The following is a 16,301-nucleotide window of genomic DNA, read 5'->3' as shown; positions in this document are numbered from 1 at the left end:
TCCAAATAGTGCACAAAATTGAAGAACTCTGACAAAAGAAACTGTAAAAATGTTAAAGGATTAAATGTTTTTGTTCTAGGAATTACTATTAAACTAATATTGAAGGCAAGGCAATAAGTAGAGTGTGTAAATGATGGAGCCCCTGGTTTTATGTTCTGAGGAATTGTTTTTTTTATGTGACATTGTTTTATCACGCATGTTGTTTAGGATGTTCTTAGTAAAGCAAAGAAATATAATACAACAAAAGAAGATAAAACAAAAATAGGTACTTCTTTTTGCCATATACTGTATGCATTTTTATTTTGAATTTCTTAAAAACAATATATGAATCAACAAGTGGATGTGGTGCAGGTGTTTGCTGATACATGGTATGTTGCGTTTAATCATTCTTCTCCCTCTCTTTAGCTCTACTCTGTTAAGCCGACTCTGCTCCCTCCCACCCCTCACAGCTTTACTCAATCTTTTCCCTGTTCTTTCTTCCATCACTTCCTCCATCATTCTCCTCCTCCCTTCCTCCATTCATCACCCCCTCCATCAATAACTCCCTCATTCTATCATCCTTTTTTCTCGATCATTTACCATTTCCTCCCTAACTCTCTGCAACAACTTGTCTTTTTTCCTCCGTTTACTGTCTTGCAGACTCTTTCTAATGTTTACATGTTTTTTCTCTACATCTCTCAAATTGCCAACTCCCCCCTTTGCAAAAAATTCACTTTGTCAACTCTGAATCTCTTTATGTGGCTGCCTCAAAGCCGCCGCTACCTTTTTCATTGCTTTATCATCATTTTCCATCACTAAAATGTAAACAGAGATAATATCAGCTGCATTCCCAGTGTCTACAGGAGGATCAGGTTGAGTAAGCCAATGCAATGTTGTGGCATGTAGTATTATCCCATTCAGACTATGGAAACATCTCAATGACTAGCTATTCAAAATGTCCAAACACATAATTTCTCTATTGTGCACCTACACCCCTTGACCCGAGATTTATTTAATGACTAGCTCCTCTGGAGACCATCTGTGTCTGTGTGTGTGTGTGTGTGTGTGTGTGTGTGTGTTTGTGTGTGGGTGTGAGCAGTGTACAGTATGGTGGAAACCCAATCTGGTGTGGGGTGATGGAGCAGACCCGCACTGCTCCTTATACATCAAGCATTTAGCTCTATATCTGAAAAGACATAAATGAAAATGCTCCCTCTCTCTCTCTCTCTCCCTCTCTGTCGCTTTCTCTTTCTCTCTATCTCTCCCTCTCTGTCGCTTTCTCTTTCTCTCTCTCTTTCTCCCTCTCTCTCTCTAGGAAACCCAGCATGCAATGAGAGGATATTGAAAATAATTTTTTCCCCTCTTGTCTCTTTCATTAACAGTGTTGAAAGCCAAGAGTCTGCTCTCGCTCTCTCTTTCTGGCTTAAACACACACACACACACACACACACACACACACACACACACACACACACACACACACACACACACACACACACACACACACACACACACACACACACACACACACACACACACACACACACACACACACACACACACACACACAGAGCTCCCCAGTTCACTGGGGAACGTGCCTCACATGGTTTGCTTCAGCTGGTCTTCTTGATAAATGCCACATTACAGTGGAGAGAAGGAGAAACTTGGCATGCAATCAAACTTCTCTCATGATTTCTAAGATTTGAAATACTTCAGTTTGTGTAGCCTCCCATTCCATTCCATCCCTCCCTCTCATTCTCTCTTTCTGTCTTACTTTTTTTTTTTGCCTTAACTCTAACTCCCTCTCTCTCTCTCCCTCTCGCTACCTCTCTTTCTCTGTCTTATCTTTCCTGTTTAGTTTTCTCTGTGCTAACTTGGACCAGAGCTGTGCTGTGGGAATATGGCCCCTTTAAAAGCAGAAAGCCAACATTTGTGTATGTATGTGCATGTCTGCAGACATGAGTGATTATATGTGAGTTCTACTGAGGTTGTGTGTACATTCTGCATGCGTATCTTTGTGGCTTATTCAGATGTAAGTCAGTCTCACGAAGCTTCGCCCCTTGCAATTCAACAGTCCTTTAATCCTCATCATCAGTGACCCCAAACCCCTGCCTCTGACCTCTTCATACACACAGACACATACAGGTTCAAAGCCACAAGAGACCACACACACACTCGTACCCCCTGTGCCCCTCCATTAGCTCTTACCAGTGAAGACTTGCATTCAGTCAAAGTCCCAAACACAAAGGCAAAGAATCCCATCTACTTTGTTGCCTTTTATGTCAGCCAACCATCACACTAACCTTCTTCCTCAGACATCTTTCTAATGGTAATATGATAATAATTTAAGCTGAGTGCCAGTGAAGTACAAAAGTATCATTCACATGCCAGGTCCGTGAGCATTTTTCTAATTTCACATACATACCTAGAAGCACGGATTAGGTCTGTATCATATGTAATACATTTCCTCTGCTAAACATCCCTGGTAATGTTTGGATGGTGGAAACTGGAACAGACAGGAAGATGGTTTGTATCACAAGAGCATGTGTGTGCAGATACACTGGCAAGGGCACTCTCTTTCTTGGTCTCCAGCAAACTGTACACATACTGTAGGCAGACACAGACGCGCGCACACATTCCTTTAGATTTAGTGTGATCAGAGGGGCAGAAGTTGTGTTTTCAATACATGTGCCAGCCTTCCCTTTTGTACTGTACTGAGTGGCTGACATTAAAGGCATTTCTCTGCGGCACATGACAACCAGATATGTGGCTCCATGCTTCTTCAATCAGAACGCTCAAAGCAAACACACATGTAGCCCCTTCCACTGATAGATCACTGAACACTCGCACATTTATACACACCCACTGACACACATTCGCACATGGAAATGCAGCCAGTCCCACTAACTTTTAGTTCTTCTCTAACTCTCTATCTGTCACACACAGACGTACAAATGAAAAAACAGCCCAACGCACATTTTTCTGACATGCTTTCTAAGGCTGCACCACCTGTCCTCAATAAATGTAACTTTTCACAAGGCAGCCATAGACATCGGCTGATCCTGCTTCAAAACACACCTCAGTACTGATGTCTATATAACACTCATGCACAGATGCACGTGTAAACAGGTGAACATATAAATGTGCCTAATACAGTATTCAACACAGGTTTCTGCTGTAGCAATGAAGCTGCTGTGCAGGGTAATGAAAATGCTCCTAAACTGGCCTTGCCAATGTGAATAAAAGATGCTTTATCATATACTTTTATGAGCTGAGTGTGCAGTCACTGCCACAAACACTTGTGGTTTTTGACAGTTTATCTTACTGTATTACCAGGAACTCTCACTGCTCTGCATTACATATTGGGTTTTTCTCTCTTAATGCAGTTTAATTCATTCATATTACTGCAATAGCAAAGCTGAAGTCTTTCTTTTGCTGATTAGAGAAATGCTCAGATATTAATGTACAGGATTTAGATTCCAATTGCAAAGTGTGATTAGTATTGTGTGTCCTGTAATGATTTGAAAAGAGTTACATCTGTTGACAGAAGGAAATTAGAGACCATCTTGTGATGGGATCACACCAGCACTGACACGAAATTGGACCAAGGGCATAAAATGTGGGGGCCAAGGACCCGTCCCATTTTCCTAACCCCCTATTTCCTGTGCCCTTACTCAGACCACACCCATCTTTGAACTCTGTGTTATTTCGATCTCAGCTACACACCTGTACAGTTTTGTGTGACTGTATAATGCACGGAAGCTATCATAGTGATAAAATCTGGCTGCAAACAGACAAACACACACACAGACATATAAACATCTGACTAAGTACTCTGACAAAAGCCTCTTCTTTGGTAGATCCCATTACATAAGTGCCTCCAGGACCACATTTTGTGTACTTACTAACATGGCAGCCTGGGGCAAGACAAGACTTGACCGATGGAAGTGAGACACTGATGTGTAAATCCTTCAACAACAACACACAAACACATGCAGAGATGCAAGCACATGCACGCACACAAACACACATTCTCAAAAATAGATGTGTGCTAGTCTACTGATAAGAAGATAGGATGGCACGCACGCACGCCCGCACGCACGCACACACACACACACGCACGCACGCACGCACGCACGCACGCACACACACACACACACACACACACACACACACACACACACACACACACACACACACACACACACACACACACACACACACACACACACACACACACACACACACACACACACACACACACACACACACGGTAAAAGATAGATTAAGGTAGATAGACAGATACGATATAAATAGATGTAGGTGTTGTATATAAAGACAGATGTCTGAGAATGGGACACTGACTTCATCTCCAGAATCTCCTCCAGCTGTTTGCGTCTGTCCTGGCGAAGACTGTTAAGGTGTCCGTCTCTCTCATGCAGGGACTGCTGAGTGGAGGACAGATGAAGCTTGGTGGCATCCAGCTCCTGGCGTGTCTTCTCCAAAGCCCCCATCAGCTCCTCCAACTATTAAAGGGGAGACATATACACACAGGTTTAAACAGTATCAAAACATACCAGAATAGTCACCTGCACGGCTCTGTGTTCAATAAATCATGTAAAATATTACATTCAAGTTAAATATACAAGATCTATACTTGCACATGCAAATACATACACAAGGATATAAAGTCATCAGATACACACTTTTGTGCCCTTTCATTTGTCTGCAAGCATGTATGTAAGTATTTCGGAGGATGTGTGAATGCTGGAATGAGGTGAAATGACTACCTAAACATGAACATGAAGGAATGGTTGACATCTAGGAGAGGGTGAAATTACTGAGGTTCAAAGGTTAGTTGAATGATATGTCCGCTGACCCTTGGAGTGGAAACAAGGGTTCCCTCTTCTCTCCCACCTTTTTCCACTTATTTTATCTCACTCTCAAGTGTGGCTCTACTTTAAAGCAGGTGAAAATAATGCTCAACCTCTCAACTACATCTCCTCCCTCTGCACACACATGCCCTCCAGCCATGCAGGCCAACCAACCTGCGTGTCTGACAGACAGGATGTGACCTCAGGGCGTCATTATCCCAAGACAGGAAGTGTCTAATTGTCGGACAACAACTACTTTACAATAGGATGCCGAACTAGGCGGGCTCGTTTAAATGATGCAAACACAAGGCTGCGAGAATTTAAGAATTTATCTTTGTTCAGTTCGGCAGATTTGTGATAACAGATAATCAAACAGTAAATTCTTAAGCGTTGGATCTCAAATGAACAAAGGGAAAGTGAAGGAGAAGCAAAACAAAGAGAGAGGGAGTATTAGGGGAAATCACTCCATGGGGTAGGACATGAAAAAAAGGAATGGGCCTCTTTTATGAAGGGGCCAAATCGTTCACACATTTTCAGGACACTCTCCATCTCCGTTGGTTTTCTAGGTGTGTTTCACAGATGTCAGATAATGTGCGCACTGGCTGTTCATGAATATCACATATGGAGTGAGAGAAGAAAGGGAGAAAGCAAAGCAAGTGGGGAATACAGAAATTCAAAACGGTGACAACTTTCAATCATAACCTCCTGGAAATGTAACAAAGCATTGTTTTAAATTAAAATACACCTCACATCCCCGCCAACAACAACTGACCTCAGTCATATCCAGCATTTAATATACCCAATATCAACAAGACATCCAACCATCCAAAATCACACCATGTTTAACGTTTGATGTCTTCTTTCAGGCTTAAAAGAGTCCAAAACCAGTCTTTTCATCTTGAAAGCCAAGGGTCACTCACACACACACAAACACACACACACACACACACACACACACACACACACACACACACACACACACACACACTCCATTTACACACACCACATGTCTATCAATCCTCATGTGCCAACTGCCTACCTCCCAGTCCCCCATTAGTCCACCACCCAGGTTAGTCCTAACTTCACAATCACATCATTAATAAGGAATACAATGCATTTTAGTGAAATTAGGGACCTAATCAGCTTAGCTGTGAGCCTGTGCGTGCTAATTTAGCTCAACTTCAAGGCAAAGCCCCCCAGCCAGGCTAAAGGCTCAGTAAGACTGGCCAAAAGCCCCTTTAGTTGCTAAGCTGATTGGGGGCTCAGAGGTAAGGGCCAAATCCCTCTTGTCCATTTGCGTCGGTGTTGCTGGTTCAGAGGCCTAGTTCAAACGCCACAAAGGGGGAGAAAAGGAGAGAGACAGGAACAGAGATGGAGAAAAAAGGGACAGAGAGCATGGGGATAATTTGGTGGGACAACTTAAGAAGGCAGATGGGAAAGAACGAGGCTCGGGACAATGGATAGACGGCAGAAATGATGGAAGGAGAAAGACAAGAGACTGAGAGAAGCAGAGACAGAGTGAGAGACTTAGAGAGCAGGGGTGTGAAGAGAAGTGACCCAGGGCATTTACCCATGCTCCATTTCAGCAGGTCAGGCTGATGGAAGACTTTCAGCGCATTACACATCATGAGACTGATTACTCTGGGACAGAGGGGAGAAGAAAGAAGAAAACCAAGGAAAGAGTGAGGGGGGGTGGGGGGTGGGGGAATGTGAGTCTGGCAGGGCGCTCTGAAATGGTGCCAGGGTCAGGTGATGCTTCAGAAGGACCTGTAACTCTCCCTATTCCCCCAACATCCCTTTCCAAACATGCTCTGTTTCTCCGGAGTCTGAGGCGATAGCGGCAGTTGACTGACGACAGTGTAACTGCATGTCAGTGGCATGTTGACTCGCTGCCTCCTTATGCGGTGACATCATGCTGACTTACAAAGTTCAGTGCATGGACGGCACCTACTGTAGCAATGAGCATCCACATTGGTGTCAGGCCAAATGGGTACTTTTCCTTGTGTCAGTAGCGCGACTGAAACTCTATTCTAACTCAACACGTGTCAAGAGCAGCCGCCAGTATGATTTAATGCTGGCTCATTATATTTCCTATATGTAAGGTCTGATTTGACTTGAAATGAAAGCACTTTGACTTTTGGGGTCAATGAGTGTTAACGTGTCATAAGTTAGGAAAGGATTTTCCTGATTCTGGCTGCACAGGGTAAACTTAGGTCAAAGCTGAATCATCCACCTCTATGCGTGCGAAAAGTCCCACAGACATAAATATACTTTCTTTCGGACTTCTCGGTGGATCAGAATATTGTTTGATAAACACAGTATCCATGCTGACTGTAAGTCAAGCGTGTAAAGTACAGAAATTGCAAAAGAAAAGAGAAAAAAACAAGACACAGTTAGCATTGGCTCTCACAGAATTTTCTAAACTGAGTTTGACCTCCTCTTACTTTCCCGCTTTGTTCACCAATCTCCTCATTTCATCTTTAAAGTTCTCCTCTATCAGATTCTGTCTTTGGATATCTGTGTGTGTGTGTGTGTGTGTGTGTGTGTGTGTGTGTGTTTTCGTATGTATGTGTCTAAAGCAACGCAGCCATCATTCTACCTCAAAATGTTAGTTCTTCTTTTAACCGCCAATTGCACTCATATTACTTGTGGCACTCATCAGTAATGTAAGGTCATTCTCATTCAAATGCACACTCACACCAGGAGGAAACACACTCCCTTGCCCTGTTTCTCTTTCCCACCACAGACACACCTACACTCTCATAAACACACACACAGACACATAGACACATGCACACACAGACACATTATAAATGCACACACACTTGGGTTCATTTAAAGATGTAGACTGAGCAGCTGGCAGTCAGAAAGACAGATAGATAGCAGCAGGGCCTGTAGAGTAAAAGGGAAGCCTGTACTCCATCAAGACTACACGTCTACTGTTAATGAATTCTGATTGCATGCACATAAACTCACAATGTGTTAAACATATGCTCAGATTTTCAAGCGTGCAATTGCAAACTTATGAGAGACAGAAATTGAGAGGCGGATGCTGGAAGTTTTTGTTTTAGTTTTAAATTTCAAAACAGCATGATTAGAGAATAAAAACTGAATTAAGAAAAAAAAGAAAGTAACAGACAGGAAGCAAACCAAAACTGTCAATGTTGTAGTAAAGCTATTTGTTGATTAAGAGCAACATAGGGGATTCATCTGCAGTTACACTCTGAGCCACATGGGGGTGCAGTTAAGTTCCTCTCATATTCTCAGTGGTGCTTCTTAGTCGTGGTGAGTCTTTACCTGGACTCAGTTTTAAAGGACTGCCTATACAGGGACACATGAGACTATCTGGGTGTGTGAAAATGTGTGTATATGAGTATGCTGGATTCGAGTCTTCATCCGTGTGTGAAACATCAGGTAAACCTGTCTCTGGGCCTGAACACGGGCAGTCTCCTCTTGCGCCCAAAGAGCCTCCCTATGTGCGGAGGTGTTCATGCTCTCCCTCAGTGCCCTCTCCAACTCCCTGATCCGATCTGCTGTCTCCCGCATGGCATCCTGGGAAGGTGAAAGAGGAAGCTGAGGGGGCGAAAGAAGTTCAGAGGAGGAGGATGAGGAGGGTTGGAAGCAAAGCAGCAAAAGCCAGGGGGACAATTGTTTTTGAGTATTTTTTGTTTAAAAAAAACTCACCATCATGTTGAGCACTGGAATAATACTACAGTATACAGACAAAATACAATTTGAGAAAAAGTTGTATTTGATGATCCCTCTGCTAAAAGCAATCCAATCCATGTAAAATAGGGACAAAAGGAAAGACTTGAGGAAGTAAAAAAAAGCTGCAGTGAGAGAAGAACAAGATTTCTCTCAGAAGAAAGACACAGCCATGACAGAAAAGAGTGATAAGTGATTGAGAGAAAGAGTGTGTAAGTGCTGTGACCTTTGACGACATCCATGAGTGTGTGCATGTGTGGGTGTGGGTGTATAGTGTAGACTGTGCACGTCCACATGCACAGTTTGTGTGTGGCCTCCCACAAGAAAAATCGCTCTCCACACTGGGTGATGGAACTGTGAAAGAAAACACTGGACAGAAATAATAAACCTCTCTCTCTCTCTCTCTCTCTCTCTCTCTCTCTCTCTCTCTCTCTCTCTCTCTCTCTCTCTCTCTCTCTCTCCATTTAAACGCTGTCCCACTCTACAATAGTTGACTCGCCTTCAAGTTCACATGTTCACACTTTTCTGGGAGCAGTGCAGAAGCCTTGGAGTCACATTGACAAGGAGTCATTTTCAAACTGAACAAAGAAGACTTCAGTTACACTTGTTGCCAAACCCAAATTAGGGGTGTGCCAAGTGCACACTGAGTAACAAAACCTGCACTAGCCGAAAGCATCAGAGCAGATGTTATAGGAAATAAAATACAAAGTCACAACTATTGAATATCAAACCTCATGTAAACACTTGTCTAGCCACCGTTTGTGCAGCCTTTCATGAAGAGAAGTAGCATATCAGCAGCTGATATGCCGTAAAACATCACAGGGACTTTTAACTATGTATCACTCTGCTTTACAAGTGTTTTAATAACCATTAATTATATTAAGCCTGGTTAGCCTATCTCTAGTTGTTAAACTTTGCACTGCAAAGATGAACATGTACACCACAAATAATGTTTGAGTTAAATTATGAATTGTCATCAGAAGAGGATGAAGGGAGGGAAAGAAGCATCGATCCTTCAGTGCAAACCTCCAAGTGTGCTCACATGGCTGCTGTAACATGAACATTACGGGTAAAAAATGATGCTAACGCTAACATTATATAACATGAATATCATCGTTCATTGAAGCAACATACTGTCAGAATGGCAAGTGCCATCAAAGTGACTGTCAACATACTCTTATTCCACTGGTTACATAAAAAATGGAAACAAAGATAAATGTACATGATAGAAAGTAACTGGTCTGCTGTAACATGTAGACCTAGCTCATACAAAGAAGCAAGCTAGCGCACAGGAAAATGTTTATGTGTCGCCTGGCAACAGTCCAGTCCAAGTCCAGATGTGGAACTATTTGTGTCGGTGGAGCAAAATAAATACAACAAACAAACAAACAAAACCTAATCTGTTGTTGCTTATTACTGTTAACTAATAGATGGCACTTGTATAATGGTTTTATGAAAGCAATATCACAATCGAAGGTTGTGCTATTGTACTGACGATAATCACAGCCAATATTCAGTACAACAGCACTCTCTCTCTCTCTCGTGCGGTATTGCTTTGATATCAATGGTTACATATCGCATGTCTGTGTGAGAGCAGCTACCTGCTGTCAAAAAAAAAAGCAGATGGGTGTTTGGAGGGTTAGAATAAACACTGGAAGCACCACAAACTTCACAACAGACTTGTGGGCGGCTGTGGCTTGGTGGCAGAGTGGGTCGTCCTCTGTTCGAGAGATTGGTGGTTCGATCCCCATCTCCCCCCGGTCCACATGTCGAAGTGTCCTTGGGCAAGACACTGAACCCTGAATTGCTCCCCGTGCTGCGCATGGGTGTGTAAATGTGGTGTGAATGGTTAGATCAGATTGGATGGTATGTAGATGTCCACTGCCATCAGTGTGAATGTCTGTGTGAATGGGTGAATGTGACAGACACTGTGAAGCGCCTTGAGTAGTCAGATGACTAGAAAGGCGCTATATAAGTACAAGTCCATTTACCATTTACTTGCAAAAGCATGAATCAATTGAATATGACACAGTATAAGCAACAACTTGCAAGTGAGTGTGTGCATTTTTGGAAGCAACAAACGAGTAAAAAAATGAGTAAAAGAGTCAAGTTGCAAGCTCTTAAACTCTGATTTAATTTCAGAAACGGCTGCTTGTATATTTATGGCGCTTATTGATAGTGTGCATGTCTAACCTTATTACTAAGTCTGACATTAATCTGAATAGGCAAATTTTTGTTACTGAATATACAGTAAAGAGCTTGAAGTTAAACAGTGCCTCACACATGGTCAATCTATTCTGACAGTAAAAAGGGATATGCTAAATGCTTGGGGAACTGAAAAAAGTCAAGCAAAAAAGTTGTTTTACTAGACAGTGCAAGGAACATGCAAGATGCATATGAATGGTCTATGAACTGCCTCTAATAAATATTAAAGTTCAAGGAGTTAAAGAGTTTTAACATGGTAACTGTATCATGCATAGTGGTCAAGCCAGCTCTCAAGATGTATCTTCAGATGACCACAAAAGGCTAAACAACTGACTAATTTAGTGATACTGACTAAAACCGACTAACTGAGTGCGATGAAAATAGTGCCAAGTTAGCCAAATCACAAGCGGATACTTGTGGCTCGTCACGTCAGCACGACACAGCTGGAGGTGCGCGACAAACACCCGCACACACATGTACAGAGGCAGGCTGTGTGCGTCTGCAGTCCAAAGCTGTAATTGAATGTGACAGACGGGCAGTAATTCGATGCACCAGAATCAACAAGTACTGGGCCGACCCCGCCTAACAGACAGTAACACACACATGCACGCTCACACACACTCGCACACACACACACACACACACACACCCCACTGAGATGGGGCTGCCACCGCTGGACCTCTGAGTGAAACCTGACCAGAAAGCTGTGTCTGCCTGTGTGTGTCCGTGCGTGTGTTTGTGCAGTATATGTGTCTGTCTGTCTGTGTCAGTGCATATCTGTGTGTTATGTGAGTTTTATTAGTAACAAGAGAATATTGCTGGCTTTCAAGAATAAAAAGAATGGAAAAAAGGGCAAGTGAGATACAGAGAGTGGGGAGAAATGGAAAGATAATTGCCTCTGCAGCAGCAATCATCACCTTATGCCCTTGGGAAGGATCATTATGGAGTCTGGCCCTTTCTGGTTTGATGGAGGGATTATAATCACTAAAGTAAACGAGCAGGGAGTGAGAGAATGCACATTTCCAGCAGCTGTGTGGGATGATCCTCAGCTTCAGACACACACATGCATACAGCACATAGATATCTGTCGCTGTCAAAAAGCTAAGTGTCTAACATCAACCTTTATGTGTCCTTTTTCATGACTTAAAACATGTTAAGCATAGCCAGTAGTTTCATATACAGTTTCAGTCAAATGAACAGGCTGTGGGAAGAAGTCTGGAGGGAATGAAATCCTGAAATACGTCTATCTTCTAACTGTCCCCAGATACAAAGTAAAAGTTTCTATAATCCTTGTGTGTCTAAATAGAGAAGGGAGGAGGTGGGGGGAGAGGGGGGTATTGAGTGTCTAATGCCTCCTCCTTACAGATAAAAGGGAAAAACAAGGCCTTTGTGAAGGCTTCAATAGAACATTTCCGATGTGTGTTTGTTCTGTGTTTGTGAAGTGCAGCGTGGCGCGATGGAGACGATGGAGCGGAGAGATGCTATCACTCCATCCCACATAAACCTCTGGATGGATGGGAAGAGGGAGCAGTGAGGGAAGGCCCTGTTTGTTTGTGTTTACCCTTGGAGCGTGCTGTGTTCCTGATGGACCCAAAGATAAATGGAGAGAGAGTGAGCGAGGAGGGGAAAGAGAGCAAGATACGCAACATGACCGCTGAGCAAACACAATGTATAGAATGCATACTGTTTTAAAAACATACGTATGAACATCATAGATAGTGAGCTGGGATACATGGTGGCCATTCTGACTCTTAATTAGTTAGATTTTTGTATGTTCTACAGTATTCTAGCTTATCTTTATATCATATTATAGTATTTACAGTTGCAATTGTGCTGTACAACAGGCCCCTCAGGTCTTCTTTTTTCAGGGTCTTGCTTATTTGTTTAGGTCCAATATGGTAAAAAGTGAGATTTTCACGTCTTTTTGTAATTATATAGCAGGTCGAAGTGCTGTATAAATACTCTGAAAGTATCAAAATGTTAAATCCACAGAAAAAATGCATACAGCCCATATTCAGAAACTGCGCCTTTAAACGAGCCGTCAGGACTTTGTACGTTTGTGATGTCACAAGTGCTGCTGCAAGGCTGTACTTAGGTACATTCTCAATGTTAACATTAGGGGTGGAACGGTTTATTAAAAAAATCCATCCCGTTCGGTACGCTTGTCACGGTTTGGGACACGTGTTTACTGTTCGGTTTATGAGGTGCAATGTAGTGTAAGCCTTGGGCCATATTTATATGATTGTATACCAGATACAGAACTTTGTTTCCAGGTGGAAAAACTAAAGTTCCTATTAAGATCTGACAATCAGGGAATGAAAATATTATGGACATTGTATTTTTTTAAAGGGAATATATGGCCCTTTGAGTAGAAGCCTGTGTGAAAAAGTAATTCATGACCACTGTCCTTTCTCGTATCTATCTCAGCACTACTGTCTACATGCGTCAAATCCTGGCGGCAACAGCGCTACGCACACTCCCGCTACGATCTTCTTTGCGGGTACTGAATCCTCTTGGCAACAGCTTGCTAAGCTCCGCTCTGTTGTTGTACTCAATCGTTTCTGTCTGGTTAAATCCGTGGTTAATTCACCACCGCAATTTCTCTTTCTACTCTGAAAAAAAGAAAGGTTGTCACAGAAAACCGTCAGTTCACCAGAGAATGGACAGAGAAGTTTTTGTTTCTGTCACTTTGAAGCCTGTGTTTACTCTGCAGCGATATTGGTGTGTAAAGAGTACAAGTTGATAAGGAATTTTCAGAAAAATCCTGCTACTCTGCATTTGTTACGTTAATTTTTGTCAGTCCAGTTTTGGATGAATAAACTAATGTTTCATATGTGCTTGTAAGCCTGGTAAAGTAACTAGTTACTAAAGTAATCAGATAAATGTAGTGGCGTTAAAAGTAGAATATTTCCACTGATTTATAGTGGAGTAGAAGAATAAAGTAGCATGTAAATAAAATACTCAAGTAAAGGACAAGAGCCTCAAACTTGTACTTTAGTCCAATAATTGAGTGAAAACCTCTGGTTAACAGGTTTGTTAATTTAACAAGGATTGTTAAGCTTGTTGCACTTTGAGGCCTATGACTACTATTTACATTGATAAAATAAAGACAATATATGTTGCATTGTTTTACAATATCTATTAATGTGATGCTCGTATTTTTCCAGCCCCTCATTTTTGATAATTTCCGTAAACCGGCCCCAATTCAAAAGTAATTGAATAGCCCTGATGTAGCCTATTTCAGTTCAGTGATTGCTGTTTGTGCGTATTTTAGTGAAAGAATACCTATTTTCTTCATTTTTTTAAAGATTTGATAATGTATAAGAGTTAATATTCTTACCGAAGGCACAGTAGAAGGCAAACAATTGTTTACCTTTTTGCCAAATAAATATATAAATGCGTAAATGCAGCAGTGTCTCTCCTACTGTTTCAAAATCCCACTTCACTTTAATTTGAGATTGTTACAGTAATCCCTAAACAAGCAGCCTCATTATTTCAATTTTTGCATGATTGCATGACATGTCCTTAACAATATATGATTAAAAAAATAATCTAATTATTAGGCTATAGATCCGATACGTGGTATTTTTAGAATCTAGAAAAAGAATTGAATAAAGCAACCGAACCGAACACCGTGACCCCAAAACCGTGATATGAACCGAACAGTGGATTTTGTGAACCGTTCCATCCATAGTTAACATACTGATGTTTAGCAGGTATAATGTTAACAGTGTTCACCATCTTAGTTTAATATGTGAGCATGTTAACATTTCCTCATTAGCATCAAAAACAAATTGCAGCTGAGGCTGATAGGAATGTTTTTCAGGTAGTTCGTCATCAACTGGGTTGGACAAATTGAAACTTTGACCTGATGGTTGCGCTATGTGAAAGTCAGGTGAACACTATTCAAAAAGACATTTCAGTCTGAGCTACCTACTAACCTACTAACTGACCGACCGACCGACATTGTCATCCATGGCAATATTATGCCTCTAGCATGGTTAACAGATCTTTTACATTTTCGGATACTAATATGAGTATTTGCCAGGTTTTGATATGGATGACTGACAATAACCTTAAACTTGAGCTTGAACTGCATCTGCTTTAACACTAGTGTCATTTCTGGTAAGTATTTTATTAACACATGGAACATTCACCAACAAAAAATTCAACCACCTCTGAAACTTTCCATGTTGCTCTTTTTTTGGAAGTCATCTATCTCCCTGACATCAACACCACAATTCCCTTGCACTTGTCCCTATGCTTTCTCTCTTTCTGGCACTCAATTCATGTCTCTTTCCAGGAAGCAATATTAATGTGTGCTACTCAGACACTGTTTAGAAGAGGAAATAGGATGTTGGATGCTGCCTGCCAGCACACACAGAAATAACAAAATAGCTCTACCAAAAAAAGGCTGAAAGCAACTATGGTTCCTTTTGGCAGCGAGGTACAGAGAGGTGTTTTCGTCGGTCCTGTGGGAATAACCTGGCATGGCTGCACACTGCATATTAACATATTAACACCTCAGCATAGCTCTGCAGGCTAACATACAAGCAAGCATGCACACACACACACACACACACACACACACACACACACACACACACACACACACACACACACACACACACACACACACACACACACACACACACACACACACACACACACACACACACACACACTGTCAAGCAAACAGCTGACACTCGTGTTGACACCTAAAAAGAATTGTACAAACGACACAAAAAACTGTAAACCAGGATTCTCTCTTTTGCTTCACTAATCAGTTCTTTACTTTTCCCATCTGAGCTATTATGCCGCCGCTCCTGGCTGGCGTATGGAGCTGATTTCTGCAGAACTAAATGCCTGTCTCTTTCACTTAGGACTGACTCTGAGACGCATTAAGGAAGGGAGAGCAGGAGGCACGATGGACTGGAAAAACATCTCTCTCTGTTCAGAAGAGCAGAATTATACAGATAGAGATAATGTGGAGAGAGATAGAGGAAAGGGAAAGATGATTCTTTCCGAGGAACGGCTAGCAAAAGAAGTGAGGCGTAAAAAAGAGAGAAGAGGGCAGGGTATATTAGTACAGTAAGAGCCAATCAGCACACTGTGGAATGAAGAGGTGATGAAGAGCTAAAAAAGAGGACAAGGAATTTACACATGCAAACACACACACACACACACACATATTCAAACCTGCGATACAGAGTGTGGATGTCCATCAATCAGGGCATCTTTCCTCATCTCACCCACCACTGTCTGCTTCTGGATGTTAGGAGACTTGATTTGCCTTCAGAGACAGAAAGATGGGTGACAACAGATAAAAAGATGCTAAATAAGGAAATATAAATCTCATTTAAACTATGAAACACAAAAATATTTGTATCTCACACAACATGATTATGGTGTATGCTCAGTATGTAAAGATGTATGCCCACTATGCACAATATACAATGGCCCCAGTTCACTTTATACATTTTTTTTTACACCAACAGTTTTATGGTGCTTTTGTTGGCAAGTGAGGGGCTCAACACT

At 41.9% G+C, this 16,301-nt stretch overlaps 1 protein-coding gene across 1 annotated transcript in view; it reads right to left on the bottom strand.

The window, feature by feature from the left end:
* LOC310951212 (ERC protein 2) overlaps positions 1-16,301 on the bottom strand; it is a gene marked incomplete at both ends in the record, with an annotated part of 120,614 nt that overhangs the window by 32,332 nt on the left and 71,981 nt on the right. Inside the window, 3 exons of the mRNA XM_083919333.1 lie at positions 4,341-4,505; positions 8,274-8,426; positions 15,963-16,056. Coding sequence (XP_083775459.1) covers positions 4,341-4,505; positions 8,274-8,426; positions 15,963-16,056 — 412 coding nt within the window. The remainder of the gene's footprint in view (positions 1-4,340; positions 4,506-8,273; positions 8,427-15,962; positions 16,057-16,301) is intronic.

The sequence above is a fragment of the Echiichthys vipera genome, assembly GCF_963691815.1.
Source record: "Echiichthys vipera genome assembly, chromosome: 9".
Taxonomy (NCBI): Eukaryota; Metazoa; Chordata; class Actinopteri; order Perciformes; family Trachinidae; genus Echiichthys; species Echiichthys vipera.
Note: the sequence above shows the minus strand (reverse complement) of the source record. Positions and strands in the feature narration are given on the sequence as shown.